The following is a 22,306-nucleotide window of genomic DNA, read 5'->3' on the forward strand; positions in this document are numbered from 1 at the left end:
AGCAAAAAGCAGAGTATTTATTATACTATACATATATGTTTTAATTGAGTCTACTAAAGTGTGAATTTTTAAACTTTTCTGCAATTGTTCAATATCCATTAATGAGCAAAACAGATGTCTTATAACTGTGCAGCAGATTTCATGGAAGTTGAAAAAGTAAAGTACCTTAAGACTGAAGCTTTTTCATATTCATAAAGAGAAATAAACTTATATAAACTTTATATAGTTTAAATTATAAAGTAAGTTATGCATTTAAACCTTTTGTTAGGTTATTGTTAAATGTGAAATCCATAGCAAATATTATGCAGGCGCTTCTTATATGGTGTGCGATAAAACAGACAATATATGTGTCCAGCTAATTTCTGCACTAGGAGTCAACTTATCTGTCAAATGGGGTTGTAAATATGTCAGGTTTCACATGTGTGGAACATGGAAGCTGCTGCCAGCAGAGTCCAGCCACCTCTCTGCTGAGTGTCACTGAGTGGCAGCATGTCATTCCAAGTACAGCTAATCAACAGGATGCCAGGCTGTTGCAGGGTTCTGCCTTTAAAACACATCTCTTTGAAGATGAATGTCAAGCAGAAAGGGATTATGTGCCATTTTTAGACCCTTTAGTGTGGCCTTCAGCTAGACAAATAGATGATCCATACATGCAGTTCAGCCTCAACATAGAAACAACAGTATAAGTGAGCAAAAGAATCATTACAGTTGAATCACTGAGGTGGTGTTCCCTGTAATAAAATTCCTGTGTCATTGTAGTTATGACCCTAATTGGAGGTGAAATGATATAATAAGTGGATTTAAATGGGATGCAGTGATATGAATGCTTTTTGGCTTGCGATTAACCAGAGTGGCACTATTTCAGTGTCTCCGCTTCCAGATTTTAATGCTTAATTTGAACACACTCAGATCGTTTTAGCATCATTTTAATTCAGGAGGATGACTGAATGAGCACCACAGCAGTGTCTCTTTTTAGCAAACTCATAAATTTTGCCAAAGAGTAACCAGGTAGTTTTTCAGTGTGTAATATATACACATATATATATATATATATATATATATATATATATATATATACACACACACACACACATACATATACACATACATACACATATACACACACAGTATATAATTTACCCTGTATTCTTATGCTTACATCTATATGCTATTTGCACATTATTTAAAATTTCTGCATTTCAACCAACAATAAATAAAGGTCATCTGTTAATTAGAAACAAAAATAAATAGCCATCGAGCGCATGTTGACATACCTTTTCAGTGTCTATGCCCCGTGACATGGACCAGGTGGAGGCGATGTAGTCCATCACTCTTTCACTTAAGCCCTTTGGGACCTGGTAGAGCTTCAGGAAGTCCCGGACACTGTTGAGCATCTCATGATAACGATTTGTGTTGGCGTACATCTGCTGAAAAATCGTTGTCACGTTACCAAAAATGGTGGCATAAAGAAGGGCTGGGGGAATATAGAGAAAATACAAAGGAAGACGTTAAGAGAAAATCTAAAATAGCAGAGTTTTGTTTTATTAGCTTTGAAGATAATGAGGGCAGCTATTTGCCATTGAAAATGATGTAAATAAATTATGTTTTTGGATTTTAAAAAAACCCTCAATTTGTAGAGATTCAGGATATAAAAATAAGTAAAGTCTTATAGATCTAAAAATATATATAAAAATAAAATCTAAGATTTGGTTTTAAAAAAGCAAAAAAAATATACCTGTAACAAAATATAGTTTTATACAAATAATTTTTTTTTTAAAATTCTCCTTGTTTAAAAGGAGAATTTTTTTAAAAGGACACAAAAAATGGTAGTTGGTTTCAAAATAATATAAAACAAATCCCCAGAGCATAGTTTACATAACTGTAAAGTAAAGTCTCTAAAACTTGTTTTTTAAAGACTTAAAAACATCCAAAACCTGGTTTACAAGTGCATAAAAGTAGCAATGGGGTTTAAGAAGACAACCAGCAAATCAACAAATTCATTCACAATTACATAAAAGTTTCCAAAAGCTTAATTTAGGATTATAATTATTTTCACATTTCAGTTTTGAACAAATGTGCCTTAAGACTTAATATTTTTTTATGTGGTTTATACTTGAATTTGTCACATGGGAAATTAACTATTACTACCTATGACTGCGTCCAAATATAATCAACAAAAGTCTCGCCGAAAGGAAAACTACAATTAGAGCTTCATTTTGACTGTGTGTAACCATCCATCCCCATGCAGCTACCATCCCACTAAATAACGGTTTTCATAATTCGTAATAGACGAATTAAATGAAAAGCAACAGAAAGAGAAGTGCAGAGCATCTCCAAGGTGGTTGGGTGGTTGAACTGGTGCAACAGCTGGCGTGTATGTGTGGATCAAAGCCATCAGATGTCTGCTCAGTGTGTGCACTGTTCTCCTGGCAGCAGAGCCCTAATTAGCCCTGCTAGAAGGGACGGAGAGGAAACATGCCAGCCACACATTTCAATTATCCTCAGATGATGACAGTAACCTGTGCAATTGTTTGTGTATGTTTGTTTATTTCACAGCGTACAATCAAAGGGGTGAAAAACTGCACAGGGAATAATACTAATTAAAAAGCATTCAAAACTCCTTCAGGCTCAGGATAACCACAACTTCACCTTTTTATTACTATCACTCAATCGTTCATTATAGTTGATACCTTGTTAGCTGCTAATCAAACTTATCAAAGTAAGAGAAGCGAGGTACACCTTTAATAGGTGTTTCTTTTTAGAGACATAAACACCAGTAAAGAAAAATCAGTTTCCTAATCTCTTTGTCTCCATCTTGCATAAATAATTCTTCCCAAATTTTGTTTAAAAGAACATGACATGAAACCTAGTTTTAGAATGATATAAAAGTCACCATTATAGTGTGATAGTTTGTGATCAACAACAAACAATATGGCAAAAGGGAAGAAGGCAAAGGGGAAGCAAACTCAAGTAAAACTCAAGACACAACAGACTTTCAAAGTAAAACATGAAAAATAACAAAGAATAGAGCTAAATACAGGACTTGGGATAACTGAGGTAACATCAGGGTCAACCCTGGATTTTCCAGTAGTATGGAGGGCAGTTCACTTCTTACTACTGAAAAGCATCACCATGGGAACCTACGCTGCAGATCTAACCTGCTCCAGACCAGGCTATGTTCCACATTAGAGACCATCAGGTATGAAATCTTCATCTACTGATTAATCAACTATCTGACTTTTGTGTTCCTTCCAGAGACCTGTCTGTGTGGAGAGTGATTTTTATTCTCTGCTTTTCTTTTTCCTTTTTGCTGCAAACAATTTCACATTAATTGTATTGTTATATATGACCCTAAAACGGGGTATCTATTTGTATGTATTAAATTTATATTTAAATTAAATTTAGATTTCTAAGCTTACATTTGAATTGGAAATTATTTCTTCTCTTGCTCTCAGACCCTTAACCCTTACCAGGACTACAGCTCAAAGAGCAGGGTGTAAACTCTCTTAGACACTTATTATTCTTAAATTAGCTAAACTGGTCTTTACTGACCAAAGCACTTGAAGTGTACGCACATTTAAGTAGCGCTTCTAATACTATATTACATTGTTTTTCTTCTCACACACTTTGTAGCAGTTGTGTCTCTTTTATTCTGTATTATGTGTTTAATCTCTTCTGGACTGTCTTTCTTTGTTAAACGAGCTGCTCTGGTGCCATGTTTGCGATTGTTCATATGCTACCAAGGCCAACCCTTTTATGCGTGCAAAACTCAATTGATAAACTCTGGGTTAACCCAGTGGTTGGTTGATAACCACCTTCATGTGACCGTTTAGGTTGATTGCCAGTGTGAAGTGAAGCCACATAATGGAAAGATTTTATGAGTATGTTAAAAAAAATTTCAGGAACCGGGACTTAGAGATAGACAAGTTAACAAAAATGAGCCTCAAAAAGACAGAAAGAAAGCTTAATATCCAAGTATTGAGGGGCAAAACCAGGGGCCATGATAGTCTGGCACATTTACAGGCAGAAAGTCAGATGTCTAAGCAGGGGTGTCATATCCAGTGGACCAGACCAGCAAAACTCTATGGAATACCTTTACATTCCCTTAATTTTATCATCTCTTGTAAGTAAAGCTACTGGCCAGCTGCTGGCTTTCTATATGCTCATATTCTCCTTGTTCAAGCATGTTTGTTTTTTTCCAAAGACATACATGCTAGATTAATCTGCAATTCTAAATTGGCCAGTGATCAGTGATTTTTTTGTCTCACTGTATTTGCCCCATGATGGACGGGCGGCCTATCCGGAGTGTATTTTCAATTGACCAGTTGACCAAATTTGTCTCTTTGGTGGACAGAGGTCACATGTTTGACAACCCTGATCTAAGGCAATGACTTAAGGTGAAGCAAAGTCCACATCTGGGCACCACCAGAGAGCACAATCTATATAGGAAGATAGGAAAAGCAAGAAGCACATCGAGGTATATATACAGACAGTATGACAGTCGTCTCCTTGTAAAATGATGATTTTAGAATCTACTCCTTTTGAAGTTGCCAAAGTTTGGCGTGGCTGCTTCCTCGAGCCTGAACACAGATGGCAATGCTGATGTCTCTGATAAGCAGAGAATGCTGTATCAAAGGAAACTCAATCGGTCCCTGCAGAGCGGAGCCTCATCTAGCTCCCAACAGCTCTTTACTTGCTGACGTACGCAACTTCATCACACGACACTCGCCGTCCAACAGCTGGCTTGTTTGAAGGTAGTTAAAAGACAGTTGTCAGAAACTCAAGCCCCCGGCCAACAGTTGCTATAGAAACAGGACATATGTATAGTGCCCCCACTGCCTCCCCCTTCCTTTTCCCCATGCCATCCCGCAATCCCTCGTCACACTGTGATCTTCTTCTGCCAGCCCCCATCCAGTGCTGCTGGTAAAAATAGAACAGTATCAGGGCATCTATATTTCATAGAGAACAGCCGTGGACGACACTAGATTGCATCTACTACTGAATCCTCCCGAGGCAGTCTGATTTTAGATATTTGTGCTTTAAGATTATATGTACCTCACAATGAAAAATTTAGACACAGACAAGTGCAGATGAGTTTTGCCAGTTCCCAAGAGAGTGTATTAATAAAACCTTCGCAACCAAAAAGTAAGGGGGAGGTGAATCTTCCTCCAAGTCTCAGGGTTGAGATTGTGGCTGAAAAAAAGTACAGCGGAGGTGAGGAGTGATTGCAGAGGGATCGGAGGGAGCACTGCGCTAAATTGATCTGGCAGTGTCAGTTATTGCTCCGAGGTGTTGCTCTCTGCGTGCAGTCGCACATAATGGCACCGCACTGTGGCATACAGTGTTTATGAGCCACACAAACACGAGATGGCTTATAAATATTGAGACGTGGAAAGAAGGGCATGCTGTGAAAACCTGCCTCATTTAGCATATTACATGTTTTGTTAAAATGCAGAGGCAAGATTATTATTTTTTTTCTTTATTTACATAGAGAACAAAGAACATATTGGTGTCCTTGGATTAACTGGCAGTGGGATATTTGCAATACTAGAAATCCGTTGGCATCAATAACAACCTAAACAACTAGCAGAGCTTGTGACGATATCTACAGAGCCTAAATTATGCTGTACCCCCTCCCTTCCTAACAAGACAACAAAAATAACCCTGCATAAAATAAGAAAGTAAGCAACCTGGGGGGCATCTAATCACTTTCTGAATAGATAATTGTTTTGTCTAAATATTCTAAGAAGGGTTGCCAGATATTATTAAATGTCTTGCAAGAACCTGCAAGAGAGTATCTAATTTTTTCAAGTTTGATGGGAGTCAAAACTTCCCTGAGCCAGCTGTTATGAGTAGATTGAGACACCTGGGTAATAGGGCTGTAAAGGCAAATACACTACACTTTATAGATGGGATACTAGTCAATTTAAGTGGGGGGATACCAAATTAAGTTTGAGGAGGGGTCAAGGCTAAGTTCTACATTCAGCACTGTAGCAAGAGTGTCAAATATTTGGCTCCAAAAATTAGAGAGGCTTGGGCAGGACCAAAACATGTGAGTATGGTTGGTTGGAGACTGTTGACATCTATTGCAACTGTCGCTGGTGGTTGGATAAATTTTGGCAAGCCAAGCATTTGTGTAGTGTACTCTAAAAAGAATACTCACATTGAAATAAACCATGAAACATATGGAGGATGAAAAATTAGGGTTCACTGACTATGTGGTATCAGTACCCCTATTTCCTCCTCCTTGGTCCGCTTAGGATGAGCCATCCGAGCACTATCAGGAGAAACAATGAGGCTAGACATCACGGAAACAGAGTGTCTCTGAGCAGAGTCCTGAGTGAGCAAGGAGTCAATCCCCATATGGAAAAGATATATATAAATCTTATAAAGTTTGTATCTGTCTTGTGTGAAACTTGTATGAAAAGCATACAAGAGTGAAAACAGATATAAGATCCCTTGAAAGATTATATAAATGAAACTTGTATGTTTTGGATACTTACTAAAACAGTATATGAAAGTAATGAGAAAGTGGCCACTTTCATGAGTAAATCATATAGGTTTTTACCATTTCTTTTACATATGGGTCAGCAGTGACCCTAGTGGATGATTAAGAAAATGAGGATATGTATTTGACAAAGTCTCTGGTTTGAAGGAAATGGAAGATGTGAGAGTTGGGCAACCCAAATCTGGTTGTAAGCTCTGTGAGATTAGTAAAGGTGTTTTCTTTGTAAAGAAAACATTTTCTCTGTAATGAAAAGTAGGGTCAGACAAAGAGGACGAAAAAAAAATGATTAAAAGAATTTGAGCTACATTGAAAGGTTCATGCAAAACATAGTGTTTGGATGAAATTGAGTGCAAATTTTCAAGGACTTGGTGACCACAGGATCCTGTGAAATGTTATGGATCTTAAGGGGAAGTGGTGCACAAATAAGAGAGTGTAGCGGGAACTTTGAGGATCGCAGCTCTGTTTCGGTCCAGGCGGGGCCTTGAGCCAATGGCGGAGCGTGTTGATATTGAATGCCCAATAGTACTGACTAAAATTGGGTAATGCAAGACCCCCCAGCTTTTTGGGGAACTGCAAAACAGCTTTATTAATATGGGGAGGCCTGCCAGACCATATAAAAGAGAATACTGCCCAATCCAGTTGGCGAAAAAAGGATCTTTTCATAAATACTGGAATGTGTTGGAACTGAAGAGAAATTTCGGAAGGATCACCAGCTTTATAAGATTAATTCTGCCAGTTATGGAAAGCGCGAGAGAGGACCAACGAGTCATGTCCCGCTTACATTTGCCAACAAGAGGATGAAAATTTCTGTCAAAAAGGTTGTCAAAGGTAGGAGTATTAAAAACTCCCAAATATCTAAATCCTTCTTGGACAACCTTGAATGAGAAGCAGGATGTTGGCAACCTTCTGAACAGGGAGAAGATCACTTTCACTCAAATTTAATCTATAGCCACAGTATTTTGCAAATAGAATTAGAATGTCTGTAATGACGAGAATAGATGAAACTGGGTTTGATACATATAGCAACAAACATCAGCATACAGAGAAAGTTTATGGGTAAAACCATTTCTGGTGATGCCTTCTGCTCCCACCTTCCGATGAAGCCAGATGGCCAATGGCTCTACTGCTAACGCTAATAGAAGTGGGGAGAGAGGGCACCTCTGCCTGGTGCCCCAGCAAAGGTCAAAGGGGGAAGATCTCTCACCATTTGTAAGAACATGAGCAGTAGGACAGTCATAGAGTGCTCTACTCCATACAATACAATCAGAGCCAAAACCAAATTTTGACAGAATCTAGTAAAGATATTTCCACTCAACTCTGTCAAGCACTTTCTCTGCATCCAAGGATATTTTCACTTCCGGTACCACAGGATCAGGTGAACCCATTAATATTGAAAACCTGTCTAGTATTAAATGATGAGTTCCTTCCCGCCATGAAACCAGTCTGGTCAGCTGATATTACCGCAGGTAATTGCTATTAACATATGGCTAGGACCTTGGCAAGAATTTTCTGGTCCACATTTAAAAGTGAAATAGGTTATACCTGATGCATTGAAGGGGATTCTTATCTTTTTTAAATGAAAGTGAAATATTAGCTTCAGTTAGGATTGGGGGCAAACAACTGTAATGAAAGATTTGTTATAAACATTAACCAGATATGGCAAGATGCTGGAACATGCTTTGTAAAATTCTACACTAAAACCGTCACGGCCGGGAGATTTTCTGTTTTGTAACTGCCCAATGGCCCCCTGAACCTCCGCCTCCGTCAAACTAATATCAATTTGGGGGGATGTGAACGAATCTAGGGGGTTAGAACTGATCCAAATTCCGGGTGAAGAATCAGAGGTGTACAATTTCAAATAAAAATAAAAAACTGAACATTTACCAATTAAGATCTTAGTTGTTTAAAGAAAAAACTAGCAAACCACAGCTGGTGACACACACAAAGGTTGTTGATACTCTTAAAATATCTTCACTACAACAAATACATATACATCTATATATATATTTTAATATTAGTCCAGCCTGTGAGACAGTGTTTTCTTTTCCACTATTCCAGCTGTTTTGTTTTTTTTTCCCTAAGGCATTTAAATACGCTTCAGAAATTCTTAATAATTCAGAACAACTGAATAGCACACTGAGGTAACAAGTCTCACTCAGGCAAGACCTTGAAATATATGTATGCCAATTCATTAAAACAGTTTCACTTGAAGCTAACAGAAGTGTGGATAAGAATGAAACAAAAAAGGATTCAGTTTATATGCCTTACATTGTCTCATATATTTATAAAAAAAAATCACTGTATCAATATGTTTTGCTTAGATTTACTTCTACAAGAAGCTGTTGTGTAAGACTGTTACAGCACTCATGCAGAAGCCCATTTCAACCTGTCCACATCTCTGATTCTTTTCAGCAATTCACATAATTCACTGACAACTGGGCCAATTAGAGCTCTGAAGGATTGAGATCAAGTACCCGGGAACAGAACAGAAATGTGAGGTGATTTTGGCATGGTGACCAGACCTTGTTAGTGCAACTTCCCACATTCGTTACAAGACGCGCTGTGGCCCAAAAACTATTCTTCCTAAGACACTCAATGATTGGCAAACGAGCAATACAAACCCAACAAAAAGCTGCTTCATAGTATGCAAATTATGAAAAATTGATCCATATCAAAGTGGATAAATATTGTCTGATAGAGCTGGAGAAACCAATCTATCATTTAAATGAAGGAAATCATATTTGTAATATAGTTTCCAGTTTTTTTTGGGGCCTCAGTCACACAGGCCTGGAGACCAGTTGGCTGGACTGTCTCTCAACTATCTGTCTCAGCTGGTTGGCAAGTGCTTGATGGAGGTTGAAATTGGACACTAAGTAATTTACAGTGGTGCATCACAATAATATTCCTTATGACTGAGCACATTGTCAGTTGTTTGCATGGAATATGCCAACTTGTCTGCAAACACCTGTAAACTACTTGCCAAGAAATAGTTAAACTATGAAAAGTCCAACGCAAAAGAAAAAGAGACTGTTTGCTTATGAAGTAAAAGTTACTCCTTTTCAAATGTGTTGGTTGAAAAACTAAAATGCAACTTATTTAAAAATTTACTTTGAAGGTGGATGTTGTATTATATGCAGCAAAGTGGAAGTTAATGTCTTGTATGCAAACTATTGGCAACTGTGGCAATCCAATATTGATCAAAACAGTTCCAAGTAGGTTTTTGGTGCAACACAATCTTTGCAACTAATTTCACTTGGCAACCAGAAACCACTCGCACCTGGTCAGGTAATAGATATTTTTGCCAAGTGACTGGAAGTTGCTAGCAGCTCATCAGCTGGTTACTATCTCTGTGTGATTGAGACCTGAATCCATCTATGACTAAGAATGAGATTCCTGTGCACATGAAAACAGTTACTTAAAAAAGTAACTGTACAGGTAGTTGGAAAAAGACCTATGCAAATTACAGCTTGGCCATATCAGAAGTGGCAATGAAATTCATCAGGGCTAAAGAAGAAGCTTGCTCAAGTGGCAGGCTAATGGGCAGTTAGCATCTTTATAAGCTCAGATGCTAATGGGACAATAAAATTACTAAAATTTAATAGATCAATTTAGTCCCTTTATATGGTGGTGATGACTGAATGTCTATAAGAACATATTTCTGGCAGCTTCTCAAGTGTCAAAAATGAAAAATCAAAAGGTCAGGTCAATCAGTCACCACTGAAAGTAAAACAAAAGTTTGTCTGGTATTAAACAATGTCAACCTTTTTAGTTGTTAAGCAAAAATCAAAGGGCAGTTCAATCTGGCTGTCAGTCTACGGAAGGTGAAAAATATTCCCAGAGGTCAAAAAGTAAGTTTAAAATCTATATTCGTCCCTCTTTCTTTGAAATTCACATATCCCATGGAATTTTAAAACTGAATTAAAAAAGTGCAAATGAATGGAAATGCATGTAATATGCATGTGCAATCACAAATATCATACAAATGCTAAAATATGTAACATGTATAGTGTAATAGCTATCTAACATTACTGATAAATGTCTTTATGAATAAGGTGGAGACTGATATATACACACTACCAATGAAGCCAGTTTGGAAGTGCCAATAACTGCATTTCCTCTAATGGCCACTTAACACTTTTTAAATGCCCAGCTTTATAGCATTAAATTTTACACCTTATCCAATATAATGTAACTTGTGGCTCCAAATAACTAAAATGGTGCTGGCCAAAACGCTAATGTTTAGACCTTAAAAACCAACATACTATAGTTATATCCTATAACTATACTGCCAAAAGTATTTGCTCATCTGCTTTTGCATGCATACAAATTTGAATATCATCCTATTCTTTCACAAATGTTTGTAGAGGCAGTCTGTGTGGCTAGGTGTTTGATTTTATACACCTGTGACCATGGAAGTGATTGGAGCAAATTCAATGATTTGGATAAGCGAGTGAAAACTTTTAGCAATATGGTATACCTCACATGGTTTTTAGAGAACTGGAATTACCCATGCAACCGGTGTTTTATAGTGTGACATTTTGTCAAAGCTGTATATACACTGCACGTTAGGCAGCAAAAGCACCATTCAAATACAATACAGGATCAGGATACAGTAAATGAAATAAGAATTCTGCCAGTAGTTCAGGCAGTGAACTATAATCAACCTCAGCAACACATTCAAGGTATCAAGAGAGGTAGAAAGACTGCTCAGCTAATCGTGTGTGTTATCTTCTGAATTTCAATAACTCTATTTATAATTCACTTATTCACCACCTCAGAGGATTGTGGCTTTAAAGAGCGTAGTTGGACTTATCATTTATCTTGTATGTGCTAGATTCCAGGGAAGATAAAACACCTCTACTCACATCCAATCATCATCATGGCCACGGCAAAGATTTTCTCTCCGTCTGTCGTTGGGGCGATGTTACCAAAGCCTATACTTGTCAGGCTAGTCATGGTGAAGTACAAAGAAGTGATGTAGACAGAGTCATTATTAGGCCCTCCGTCCCAGTTCCCTGAGCTGTCGTTGTAGTAGTATGGTGAGCCCACTGTCTCAGCCAGGATGTAGAGCCAGCTGTCCTTCCGAATGATGTTGGTTTCCTCATCAATAATCTCATAATAACCAATGCTGTACCTGCAAAGTGCAAAGAATCAATCATGTATTTTACATTCCATTTCATACTTAATACTCAGTCCATAACTACAGCTACTTACCAATAGAATTTGAGTCTTAAACAAGGCATAAAAAAGCTTCTAGAAATGCTTACTGATGCCCATCACATGGAACAGATAGACGTCTTCCATCAATATATGGCTCCACACAGAAGCCTTCACACTTTGAGTCTATTTTTTTTCTTTTGGCACACTTTCCAAAGCAAAATCTCCCAGACAGCAGCTTGAATTTCAAAAAAATCTCCCACTGTTTATAACTTTTTAATGGTACCCATAATGATTTTTTAGCTTACCTCATGTCACTGTGTGCTTTCTAGCTCCAAAAATCTATAAAAACAATGACTTTCCATATAAAAAGAATATTGCAGAGTACTTTCTACTGAGCCTACACGAAAACTAGTATGTGAAAATGTCCTTCTGAGATATAGAATGAAATTTCTATTGACTGCTAATGATTATGCATTGCACACAAACAGTGTAGACTCAAGACTCAAACATTGAGTCAACTGCAGAAGTTTCTATAGAGATGAAATGTACATACATATTTAAACTGACTTGTTTTCAGTTTGCCGTCCTGCTTTATGAGACAATGTTTAAATGGTGAGGAAGAGGTAAGTGAAAATAAAATATCCCATTACACATCCTCCAAACTGAGCTGCTGATGCGTAGCACGATGAATTCAAGCAGATCAGCACTTTCTGAAACCAGCCTGTCTGGCACCAAAAATCATGCCACGTGACTGATTTGATATTTACATTAATGAGCAAACAAACAAGTGTATCTAACTAAATGACCAGTGAATGCACAGTTATTCATTTAGTTAGGAAGTGGCAGATATTGGGGGGTTGTTTTTTTGGTTTTAAAACAACAACAAAAATAAATATCCACCAATTCACTTTAATTTCAGGGACCGGACCTCTGAACTTTTCAGATTGAGTGAAAAAGACACACAGCTTAAAATACATCTGCCTGAGTTCACTATTTACATATAAAAGCTTGAAGATACCTAGTTCCTTGCAGAAAGCCCTGGAGATGAAAAAATAACCCCAGTAATGCAACAAACGCTGTTTTCATTCCTTCTTTCTGTTGTGGGTTTCTCTATGGAAAATTACAGAATGCATTTCCCCTCGTCTGACTGTATCATCTGAATATATTTTTATATAGCCCCGAGGAAGCAAAACTCAATAGTTTTTATTGTATGGTCTGATTATGACTTTCTTATTTACAGCCTTGGTGTTCATGTCTTGCTGCGACCACCTCCATTTTTTTCCTCGTTATAAAAAAAGTGACAGCAACAAGGAGAGAGGGAGGCTACGGCTGTTGCTCCTGTCATCTCACTTGATGATGGTTTAACTTTTCTCAAGTCGGCGACACGGTTCGGCATGTGACCATGGCAACCACAGAAACCATTTGGAGGGAAACGATACAGGAGCTATTTTTACTGGTATTATTGTCTGCTTCAGCCTATCAAGTTTGATTACACTGTCTGGCTCCAAAAACAATCTTTATGACACTGGTTACAGCCTCTGTTTGAAATCTTACATCTATGTTAATATATGTAATTAAATGTAGTTACGGGGCTTTTCACGAGACCTCTTATGAAAATGAGAAAATATCTACAAAGAACAAATGTTCATCATAAACTGTCAGACACATTCTCTGTTTTTATGCATGCAGGACATTAACTCGTCATGATGGGCTCTGTCAGTCACTCTGCATGTGTAGACATTCTTATAAACATAATAAATCAAGCACGACACACAATGGAGAGTTAATGCTTCTGCCACACTTGCCCCCTGTAGAGCAGAAGATCTGATTAGACTTTGGAGGCCTTTGCTCCATAAATTTGCATATTAATGGGAAGGAAAAAAAAAACTAATTCCCTTGAAACTACAATAACGCTTTCTTGGCTTTAAAGTGTGGAAGAACATGCAGTTTAAAATGTGTGAGAACAAGGATGTTGGCAAAAAGTAACTGATAATTAATGACCTCATTATCTTAATCAGTGACCTTGTTTCTATTAATTAGCTGGGCTGTTATTGCAAATGTGGCAGAAAATCAAAACATACTATGTAATTCAAACCTACAGTAAAGTACAGTAATACCTCAAAATGTCACATGATTACCTGTTAAGACGATTTTAGCAATTAAACTAGAATTCTGGTTTTACTGAATGAGACAAAACTGTATTATTATTAATAAAGTGACTTGAACATACCAAATACAGGCCAGCCAGTGAGCAGCCAGTCCAAAAACACACACCAGCAGCACCAGGACTGCTGCTCCGTACTCAATGTAGTGATCCAGTTTACGAGCTACCCGACCCAGCCGGAGAAGCCGAACCACCTTAAGTGAGCTGAATAGACTGCTGATGCCCTAAAACAGGAGAAAAGTACACACAACAAAGGCAAGTATCAGAAACTATATTTCAAGATATTTCAAATTTATATAATTTTACGTCAAGCTCTTGTGAATAATATCCAGGACTTGACTTTATCTACAATAATTGTGCTGCGCTAATACAAAGCTTTTCTTTTAGAAACACTGTTTATAAAAACATTTAAAACACATAATATTACACTGTGTTCTTGTTGGCATCCATAGATACCTTGTAGACTAAAAAGTAACCAATGGTTTGATGAGTACGTTCCTGTTTGGTTACTCTCACCTCATAAGATTTCACATGTGTCAGGTGGAGGTGGTAATGTGCCACAGAGTGTAGTGGTTACAAAAAAACAAAACAAAACAAAACAGGTAATTACCAAGTAATTTGTCTTTAAGTGTTAATCTATTTTAAATATTTGTTGCTACTTTGGAGATATAATTTATACAACTACATTATAATGTATTCATAAGTTTTAGCCATTTGTTAAATGTTAAGTTACATTTATGAATGGTATTGATAGAAATCAGTAGTATTATTCTTCTACTTTTTTTTTTTCGCTTTTTTCGCTGCAATTTCCCACTTAAAAAAAAAAGTATAAGTCCCTAGCGTAAAGAATCTACCTAAAGTATTACATATATTTTTGCATACAGTTTAAATAATTCTAATTTATTTAAACTCTAAAATTGTTAAAAAAAAAAAAAAAAGTCTGCAAAGCCCTGCTTGCTATAAAAGCTAATAAAAAAAGTAACATTTCAGCGGAATAATAGTTAGAACAATAGCATTAGCAAATTCTTTAAAAAATATATTTACAAAAGTTCACCAAATGTACACATGTTTTTCTTTGGTCATCTACTTCACACTAGTAGTGGCTATATTCCCCACAAACAGCATGCACCACCCACTGTTTGGTAATCAGTGGTATAAGGTAATAAATCCTAATTAACAAACATATTTTAATCTGTATCCTTTCAAACATGCAAAAGTAGCAGTGGAAATCCAAAATCCGAAAATTAAATAAGATTCAGTGTTCTACTGTGTAATGATATATCAGAATGCATAGCGAGAGAAACAAATCCTCAGATGCATTTTAAAGAATAAATATGAGTGTTTATGAACCATAACGTAACAACAAACACAAAATACACAAATAAGATGAGGAATAACAAAAGACTCCAAGCATCTGCTCAGCTGATTTTGAAAACATTTATGTAAAATGAGATGACATTTTACAACTTCCTTCACTTACATAACCGGCAGCTAAATGCCTACTCAGCTTAACTGTATGCTGAAGCACCAACACAGTGATTCAGACAGACAACTGCAATCGCATCAGTCTCCTTTGCAGTTCAGTGCTAGTGTCATAATGCGAGTGTGCGTGTGTGTGCGCACGTTCAGTCAAAGATATTGATTTTGCTAATGTGCTGTGGTCTGCAATGCCAGTACAACTGCAGTGCTCGCTGTCACTTGATCTGATCTAGCTGCCTGCCAGACACCTCAGGTTCTCTGAAATCACTTTACAGCTCTGAGCTCTGACATGATTTAATTATCAGTGCAATCGTGCTTCTGAGTTCTGCTGCAAACTCTACAAGCACAAGTTGGAAGAAAAGTTTGCCAGTGAAGAGATACGAGAGAGATTTAATCAAAGGACAAGCTGGTAGATGTGCTTATTTGCCTTTTTGTGGAGATGCACTTAGATTAAATCATCGTGTCTGTGCACTAAATATGGCAGTAGAGCCACAGTTATTCCAAAACACACATGCCAGCATTAGAGCTCATCCACAATCACAGAATATCTTGTTTTTTTCAGTTAGATTTGATTTGTGGTTTTACCCAGAGTAATTACATTTTATGATGGATTTACACTGCCTCATAAAATGTATACCAACCTACTGGGGGCTGAAGGACAATGTGATTGGATGCTCATGTTGCTGATGCTACTGGAGCTTGGTGAAAGTGGAGATGGCACTGAGTAAATTAGAGTGATTAGAGTGTACTTGGTACTTGTTATGCAGCTTTCTTTAAGATATCATTTAGAAAAACTACAAATTCGCACAATTAGATTTAGTTTAATGTCTGAAAATTGAAAACTGAATTTGAAATACTTCAATTTCCTACACACCTGACAACCACGCAACTTTTTTAATATAATCTACTCTCACAACTAGGATTCTATGGTATTTACATTTTTATCTAAAACTAAATGGACATTGTCGTGAGATTGCTTTGTCCAAAATCATGCAAAATAAAGGCAAACGGTTCAGGTATCACTGAAGAAAAAAACCATAATAATATAATAATATTTGAAAGTAAAATTTGTTTGCTGGGATGAGCCAAGAAGACTACAGTTTAACTGTAACAAGATATATTTTTCACTAATAATTTCTTTAAAAGAAGCTTTTTATAGATAAAGTTTACTCTTAATAAAACTAATAATAAATAAATTCTAAAAAAAATCTCAGTCGTGTAAAACAACGGTTGAACGGTTGAGATAACAGCCTTTTTTGTTTTTAAATTTAAGCTTATCATTTTTTTTTAAAAAAGGCATACTGTTGTTATCTCTTGTAACTGTTTAATTGACATTGCTTTGGTCATCGCATATGTCAGGTACATAATTAATTTCATATGACATTAATTTGGCAGATTTAGCAACACTAAAAAATTCATTATTAAAATACGTTGTAAAAATTCTAGCTTCTGGTTGTCATAGTCCTCAGTTTTTCTTTGGTTTTCTCTCTCTGTTGGTCTTTGGGTCTCTGTCTGTGTCCTGTGTCTGTGTGTTTTATATCTTTTTTAGCTGCTTCATGTTTTATTATGAAGGTTATTTCTCATGTGGCTTACTTCCTGTCTGTGTTCCTTTCTCACCCTTGTTATAGTGCCTCATTACCCTCTGAACCTGGTTATATATTTTGCTCTCCCTCGGTTTTTTGGCTGCATTGCCTTCCTTGACCCGGAGTTGTTAAGAGATTTGGTATTTGTCCTTTTGCTCTTTTGCCGTTTCCTGAATTTTCCTGCAGCAACTTTTGTTGTAATATAATTCTGCAAGTTTCAGTAAAAAGCCTTTTATTTAATTTCCTAACAGTGTGCAGGTTAACGACCACCTTAACCTACAGACTGTTTGGATCTATTTCAGAACTTTGCCCTTAAACTCAACTCTAAGGTAGCCAGTTAAGTAATGAAAGCCGTCACAGATGGCTAACAGCAAGAGGTGGTTCTTATATAATGTATACTACTCTATATCAGAAACAGCCTGTCTTAAAAGACATTTTTAATCCCAGGATGACTCTTATGTTGAAAACTTAACTGTAGTCAGTTTGTCATAAATGATTGCTGATGTGAGGACTCAATCTGCTCTTGTGCAAGTTTAATGAACCTCATTTTTAAATATTGCAGAAGACAATCCTGGCATTAAAAAGCTTTGCAGAGAGAGAAAAAGAAAGAATCCCATATCTTATCTTGACAGTTCATGCATTCATGCTGCCATATCCTCATTGAGAACATTGTGCACCTATTATAATTGTTAAGGCCTGATCGAGACATTTTTTTTTTCGTATTAATGTGTGAATGTGTGTCTACAAGTAAAATAAAAACACATTCTGTGATATTCTAATCAAACTGAAGCCTACTTGAGTGACAGCTCGGTGGTTCCAATTCTTCCCATCACGTTCCATGCATGAACACAGGCAGAAGAGGATGGGGGGGCCATGCAAACAGAATGGAGGGATAAAAAGAAGAAAACAAAAACGAAGCACAAGTAAGAGAAAACATACTTGATCATTGGTAAGCGATGAATAAACACAGTTTAAAAAAAATCAACATTCAATAATCAAACAAAAGGAAACACAAAAGAACATTCTTATCTGTGTTTTTAAAGTGTTTACAGTGCAAAGCACGCACTCAAAGCTTTATTATTTCAAACCACTTGCAACATGAGGTGGTCCATTTATTGTAGTTTTGGGTTATCCCTGAGTGAAAACCAAATCGGTCAGTGTTTCAAATTGCCAAGAATAACTTTGACAGCGGCTCCCCGTTAATGATCTTCTCTTTTCTATTCGGAAACCTGTTGGGGGAAAACAGCCATCAAAGTTATTCATGTCAGCCGTTGAGGTCCGCTGCAGCAGCAAGATGTTTCCATACTGGTTTAATAACACAGGCAATTGTTTGCTCACTCTCATTTACCCTTGCCATGGATTGCCTCAAAGCAATTTGGAACAAATTGGAGTCACTGAGTTGTTGCAGAGACACAATAGAAGATGATCCTGAGTTTGCGGTCATGGCTTTGATGTCGGTTTACAGCCAATGCATCCATTACCTTCATTGCCGTATCACATTTCTTACTCACAGCAGATACATACATAAGTGTTAGGGCTGCACTGTTTCGTGTCAGGCTGCATCAAATAATTATCTTCGCTGCTGCAGATGTTTTTATGAATTAAGGGGCAAATGTCAAGTCTGTAAAATAGTATCTCAAAAGAAAGTCCAAGTAAATAGCTCTTTTTTTTTTACTAGCTGTGAAATCTATATAAAAAAACATTATAATTATATTCAACTGAGAAAACCACTGACCTTTGAATATCTGACATATTGTTTTGATAAACAGCTTATAAATGGATGACAATCACCTAAATGGATAATTATTTCAGAAGGCGACACTGTATCCTTGGCAGCATAAGAAGCAAATAATCACTTTAAAATGGAAAGAGTGAAAAATAAAAATAACATATGTTACAGAATAAAGCCAGCAACACCTGACAAGCAGTGTTTAGTTGTCAAAGCCACATATCATATAATATTCCAGCCACGTCAATGGAATAGCAAGTGACGTCTTTTCAAGTGCGTACCGAGCATGCTCAGCTTACAGTATACTGCACTGACTATACTGTGCAATGATTCTGTTTCTTAGACAACTGGATACTGCTGGATGCCATATGGTGAAATCGAAACACACATTTATGTATGCAAGTTTTTCAGTATTGGCATGAAAGACGACTGTTAAAGTTACTGAGAACTGACAAAGTGTAACCAAACTAAAAGCACATGTTTTTAGCCTGGCTTTCGAGCTATAAAATTAGCTTTTACATGTCTTTAGTATTATTTATGATTTTATCATTTCCTTTATGTTCAGTCATCAGTAAAGAATTTTAAATGGCATTAACCTGCATGAAATGCACACTATAAAATAACTGATTATTTCATGTGAATTTTAAGGCATCTATAAAACCATTACTTGAGCGTTTGTTCAGTTGCTGAATTGGTACCCTAGGGAGTTCTGATCCCTAGTAGTGCTGTGCATCGGTTATAAAAACCCCAGTGCATCCACTTCCCTGAGTATGTCGGGTCCTCTTGGGTCTCCGTTATGCAAATTTGATCATCAGAGGCCTCTTGTGGACATCTGCTTGCTCTCCAATTTCCTGTGACCACAAGTTCTGACTGATGCACCAAAAACACTCGCTTCTGAGTACCACAGCTATCTACTGTACTCGTATTCAGGAGAGTATAATCAGCCTAAATGAGTCTCCAATTTATTTTGGATACAACACACATTCAATTCAATTCAATTTATATAGCACCAAATTCCAACAGCAGTCACATTAAGGCATTTTATATTGGACAGCAGAGACACTAGAATAATACAAAGAAAACCTAAACAATCAAACACTCCAGCTATTGTTTGACCTCAATGCTCAGTGAAAGATTGAACACAATCCCTATTTGGTCCCAATGACAGTCCAAATGAAATTTCAATCTACTGTAAAACCAGCCAATATTCACAATTTAAAGCTACAATTAATGATGCATTTACTTAAACTGGCAGCAATTTATATAATCAACTGTCTTTTTTTAAAAATCAACTAAGAAGAACTGTAGCTTTTTCATATACTTTCAAAAGATTTTGTCAATGACAAAAGCTATTCAGACAGTCCATGGTTGGTTTAGTTTTTCTTTAATGAGCATCACGTGATCAAATAACATCAGCATTCAAGCCACAAAAAGGTTGCTGCTTTTCCTTTCTACTGACCCCTGACTGCTCCGGTCAACTGAACTCGTCAGCATTTAGAATGCTGAACCGATGAAACACTAGAACGGCTGAAATGCCTGATCTGCAAGCACAACTAAATGCTCTCTGTCCACCAATCAGCTTTACTACTGCATATCTTATACTGTGTGGGACACCCAACAGTGCCTGCTCACTTTGTGAGAAACTGCGCTGTAAACTGCTATTACAGTGTTTTACACACTCACACACACACACACCAAGAGATGTGGCACATATACACACACCGAGACACAAAATGATGCACTGAAATAATGAATACCGGCAAATGCAGGACTTTAAAGTGCCTAATCAACACGTTTTTTTGAGGGAGAAAAAAAGATCTCCATGTACATTTTCGCCAGATTCTGAAGCTGCGGTTTCTCCTCGGACAATTTTAATCACACAGAGCTAAACATGTACAATATTTTACATGCAAACCTTCCTTTAAGTTATTTTTTCTCTTTATTCTAAATGCAGATGAGAAATGGTATCACGTAAAAAACCTTTTTTTCTTCAGAGAACCAACCAAAGTTAGGCTTTTAGCAAACCCTCCTTCATCACATTATGAAACTGAAATTTATCCATTAAAAATGGACTAACTCAAAGTGCTTGTCTGGTAGAATGGCACTGTTTCCCATGATTAGTCAGCTGTCATTAGGTGTTAATGGCTTTAGGGCATCAGTGACACAGTGGAGCACTGGCGAGTGGCCGAGTTCAACAGTGTTAACGCTCCTTCCTCAAATTAAAATGTGCCAATTATCTCGAGATCCTGTGATGGCTCTCCAGCAAACACTCATCACTATAGTGGAATATTTATTCACAAACAAGCATATTATTAAGCCGTTCATTAAAACTTGTTTTTTAATGTTCCTACCCAAAATAACAACCAGTGAATGGGCTCTGATACAGAGTAGTTAATAATGTGGTTAAATGGCTGCATGGTAATCTAATAACCTGTCCATCAAATCATTATTTACAGGATTTTAATTTGCATTTAACAGTAAAATTATTTTTCCGTTGTTTAATCTTAATGTGAAGTTGCTGTTGATGGCTCTGAGAAACCAAAGTAAGAAACGTCCTGATTGGTTTAGAGGGCTTCCAGTGCATTTTCACATTTTAGAGAGGGTCATAGAGCTGGCACCACATGCTGTAAAGAATGTATCACATTCATCTCACAAACTTCGGATTAAAGTTCATTTTAATTGTTAAATCTTTACATTGGCTGATGAGTACTGGCGATCGCTTAGCAACAAAGTTATTTAGATATATTTAGATCCAGTAACTAAGATCCAACTAAGATTCTCGAGCATTTGTTTATCTGCATAACAACATACACTGTACTCAGGGTGACTGATGAGAGAATAAGCAGCAGAGAATGCAGCAGTAATCTGATGCAAAGTGATGCACTTATCACCAGCAAAGCCTTCATCTTTAAGAACCATGTATGTAATCTAAGTCTCTTCTTGTGGGAAGTTTGCAGCAAGAGAACATGATAAGCGGCTGCAGTCACTGAAGTGCATGCCAGCATCAGTGCTTAATCTACTCCGGTAAACCATTTAGTGTACACATTTCAGAGTAACACCTATCCAGATGTTTTATATTGTGTTTACTGCCCTATAGGAAAGAAACAAAGGCCTGGTTCATGCAATGCTATCTTTCCCCCATCGTTACTGCAGAGATTTTCCAGATAGTTAAGGTTACAAGCTTATTATTTAATAACCTAAGCTTAAGTACATGTTTTAACCATTGGAAAACTTTAAAAAAGTTCAATTCAAATAAGCAAATAATTCAACAACAATGCATATGTCAAACTACTAATAACAGACTTGGATACTTCAAAACTTTCTTAGAGATCAGTTATTACACAGTGGAAAATTAATTTCATGCTTTAATATGTTAATATATTTGTGTATTTCCATGTTGTTTAAAGTGAAATAAAAAAATAACAGTGGATAACATGCATTTTAAACATCACTATTAAATGCTGAATTCAGTTTGACTGAAGAGAATCAGAATTTACCAAACCACCCAGTTAACCACAACATTAAAACCACTGAAAGCTGAAGTAAGATGCATTCATCATCTCATTACTACTCAATATTCTGCTGAAAATCCTTAAATCCTTGCATTCATGCGATTGATTCCATCTTAAAACATTCTTGCAGGTCTAGCATAAAGGCACTCGCTGACAGCTGTGTCCTCCTCG

General features: G+C 36.9%; 1 protein-coding gene across 3 annotated transcripts in view; it reads right to left on the minus strand.

Annotated features, from left to right (window-relative positions):
- Window positions 1-22,306, minus strand: part of kcnh1a (potassium voltage-gated channel, subfamily H (eag-related), member 1a) — a 51,559-nt gene that overhangs the window by 13,173 nt on the left and 16,080 nt on the right. For 2 of the 3 annotated variants that reach the window (XM_031746773.2, XM_039621426.1), the window contains 4 exons: window positions 17,690-17,716; window positions 13,899-14,056; window positions 11,374-11,642; window positions 1,275-1,474 (listed from right to left, as the gene is read on the minus strand). In XM_031746773.2, the coding sequence (XP_031602633.1) occupies window positions 1,275-1,474; window positions 11,374-11,642; window positions 13,899-14,056; window positions 17,690-17,716 (654 nt within the window). The remainder of the gene's footprint in view (window positions 1-1,274; window positions 1,475-11,373; window positions 11,643-13,898; window positions 14,057-17,689; window positions 17,717-22,306) is intronic. The other variant, XM_031746774.2, reaches the window with a different exon arrangement.

Source organism: Oreochromis aureus, linkage group 13, assembly GCF_013358895.1.
Source record: "Oreochromis aureus strain Israel breed Guangdong linkage group 13, ZZ_aureus, whole genome shotgun sequence".
NCBI lineage: Eukaryota > Metazoa > Chordata > Actinopteri > Cichliformes > Cichlidae > Oreochromis > Oreochromis aureus.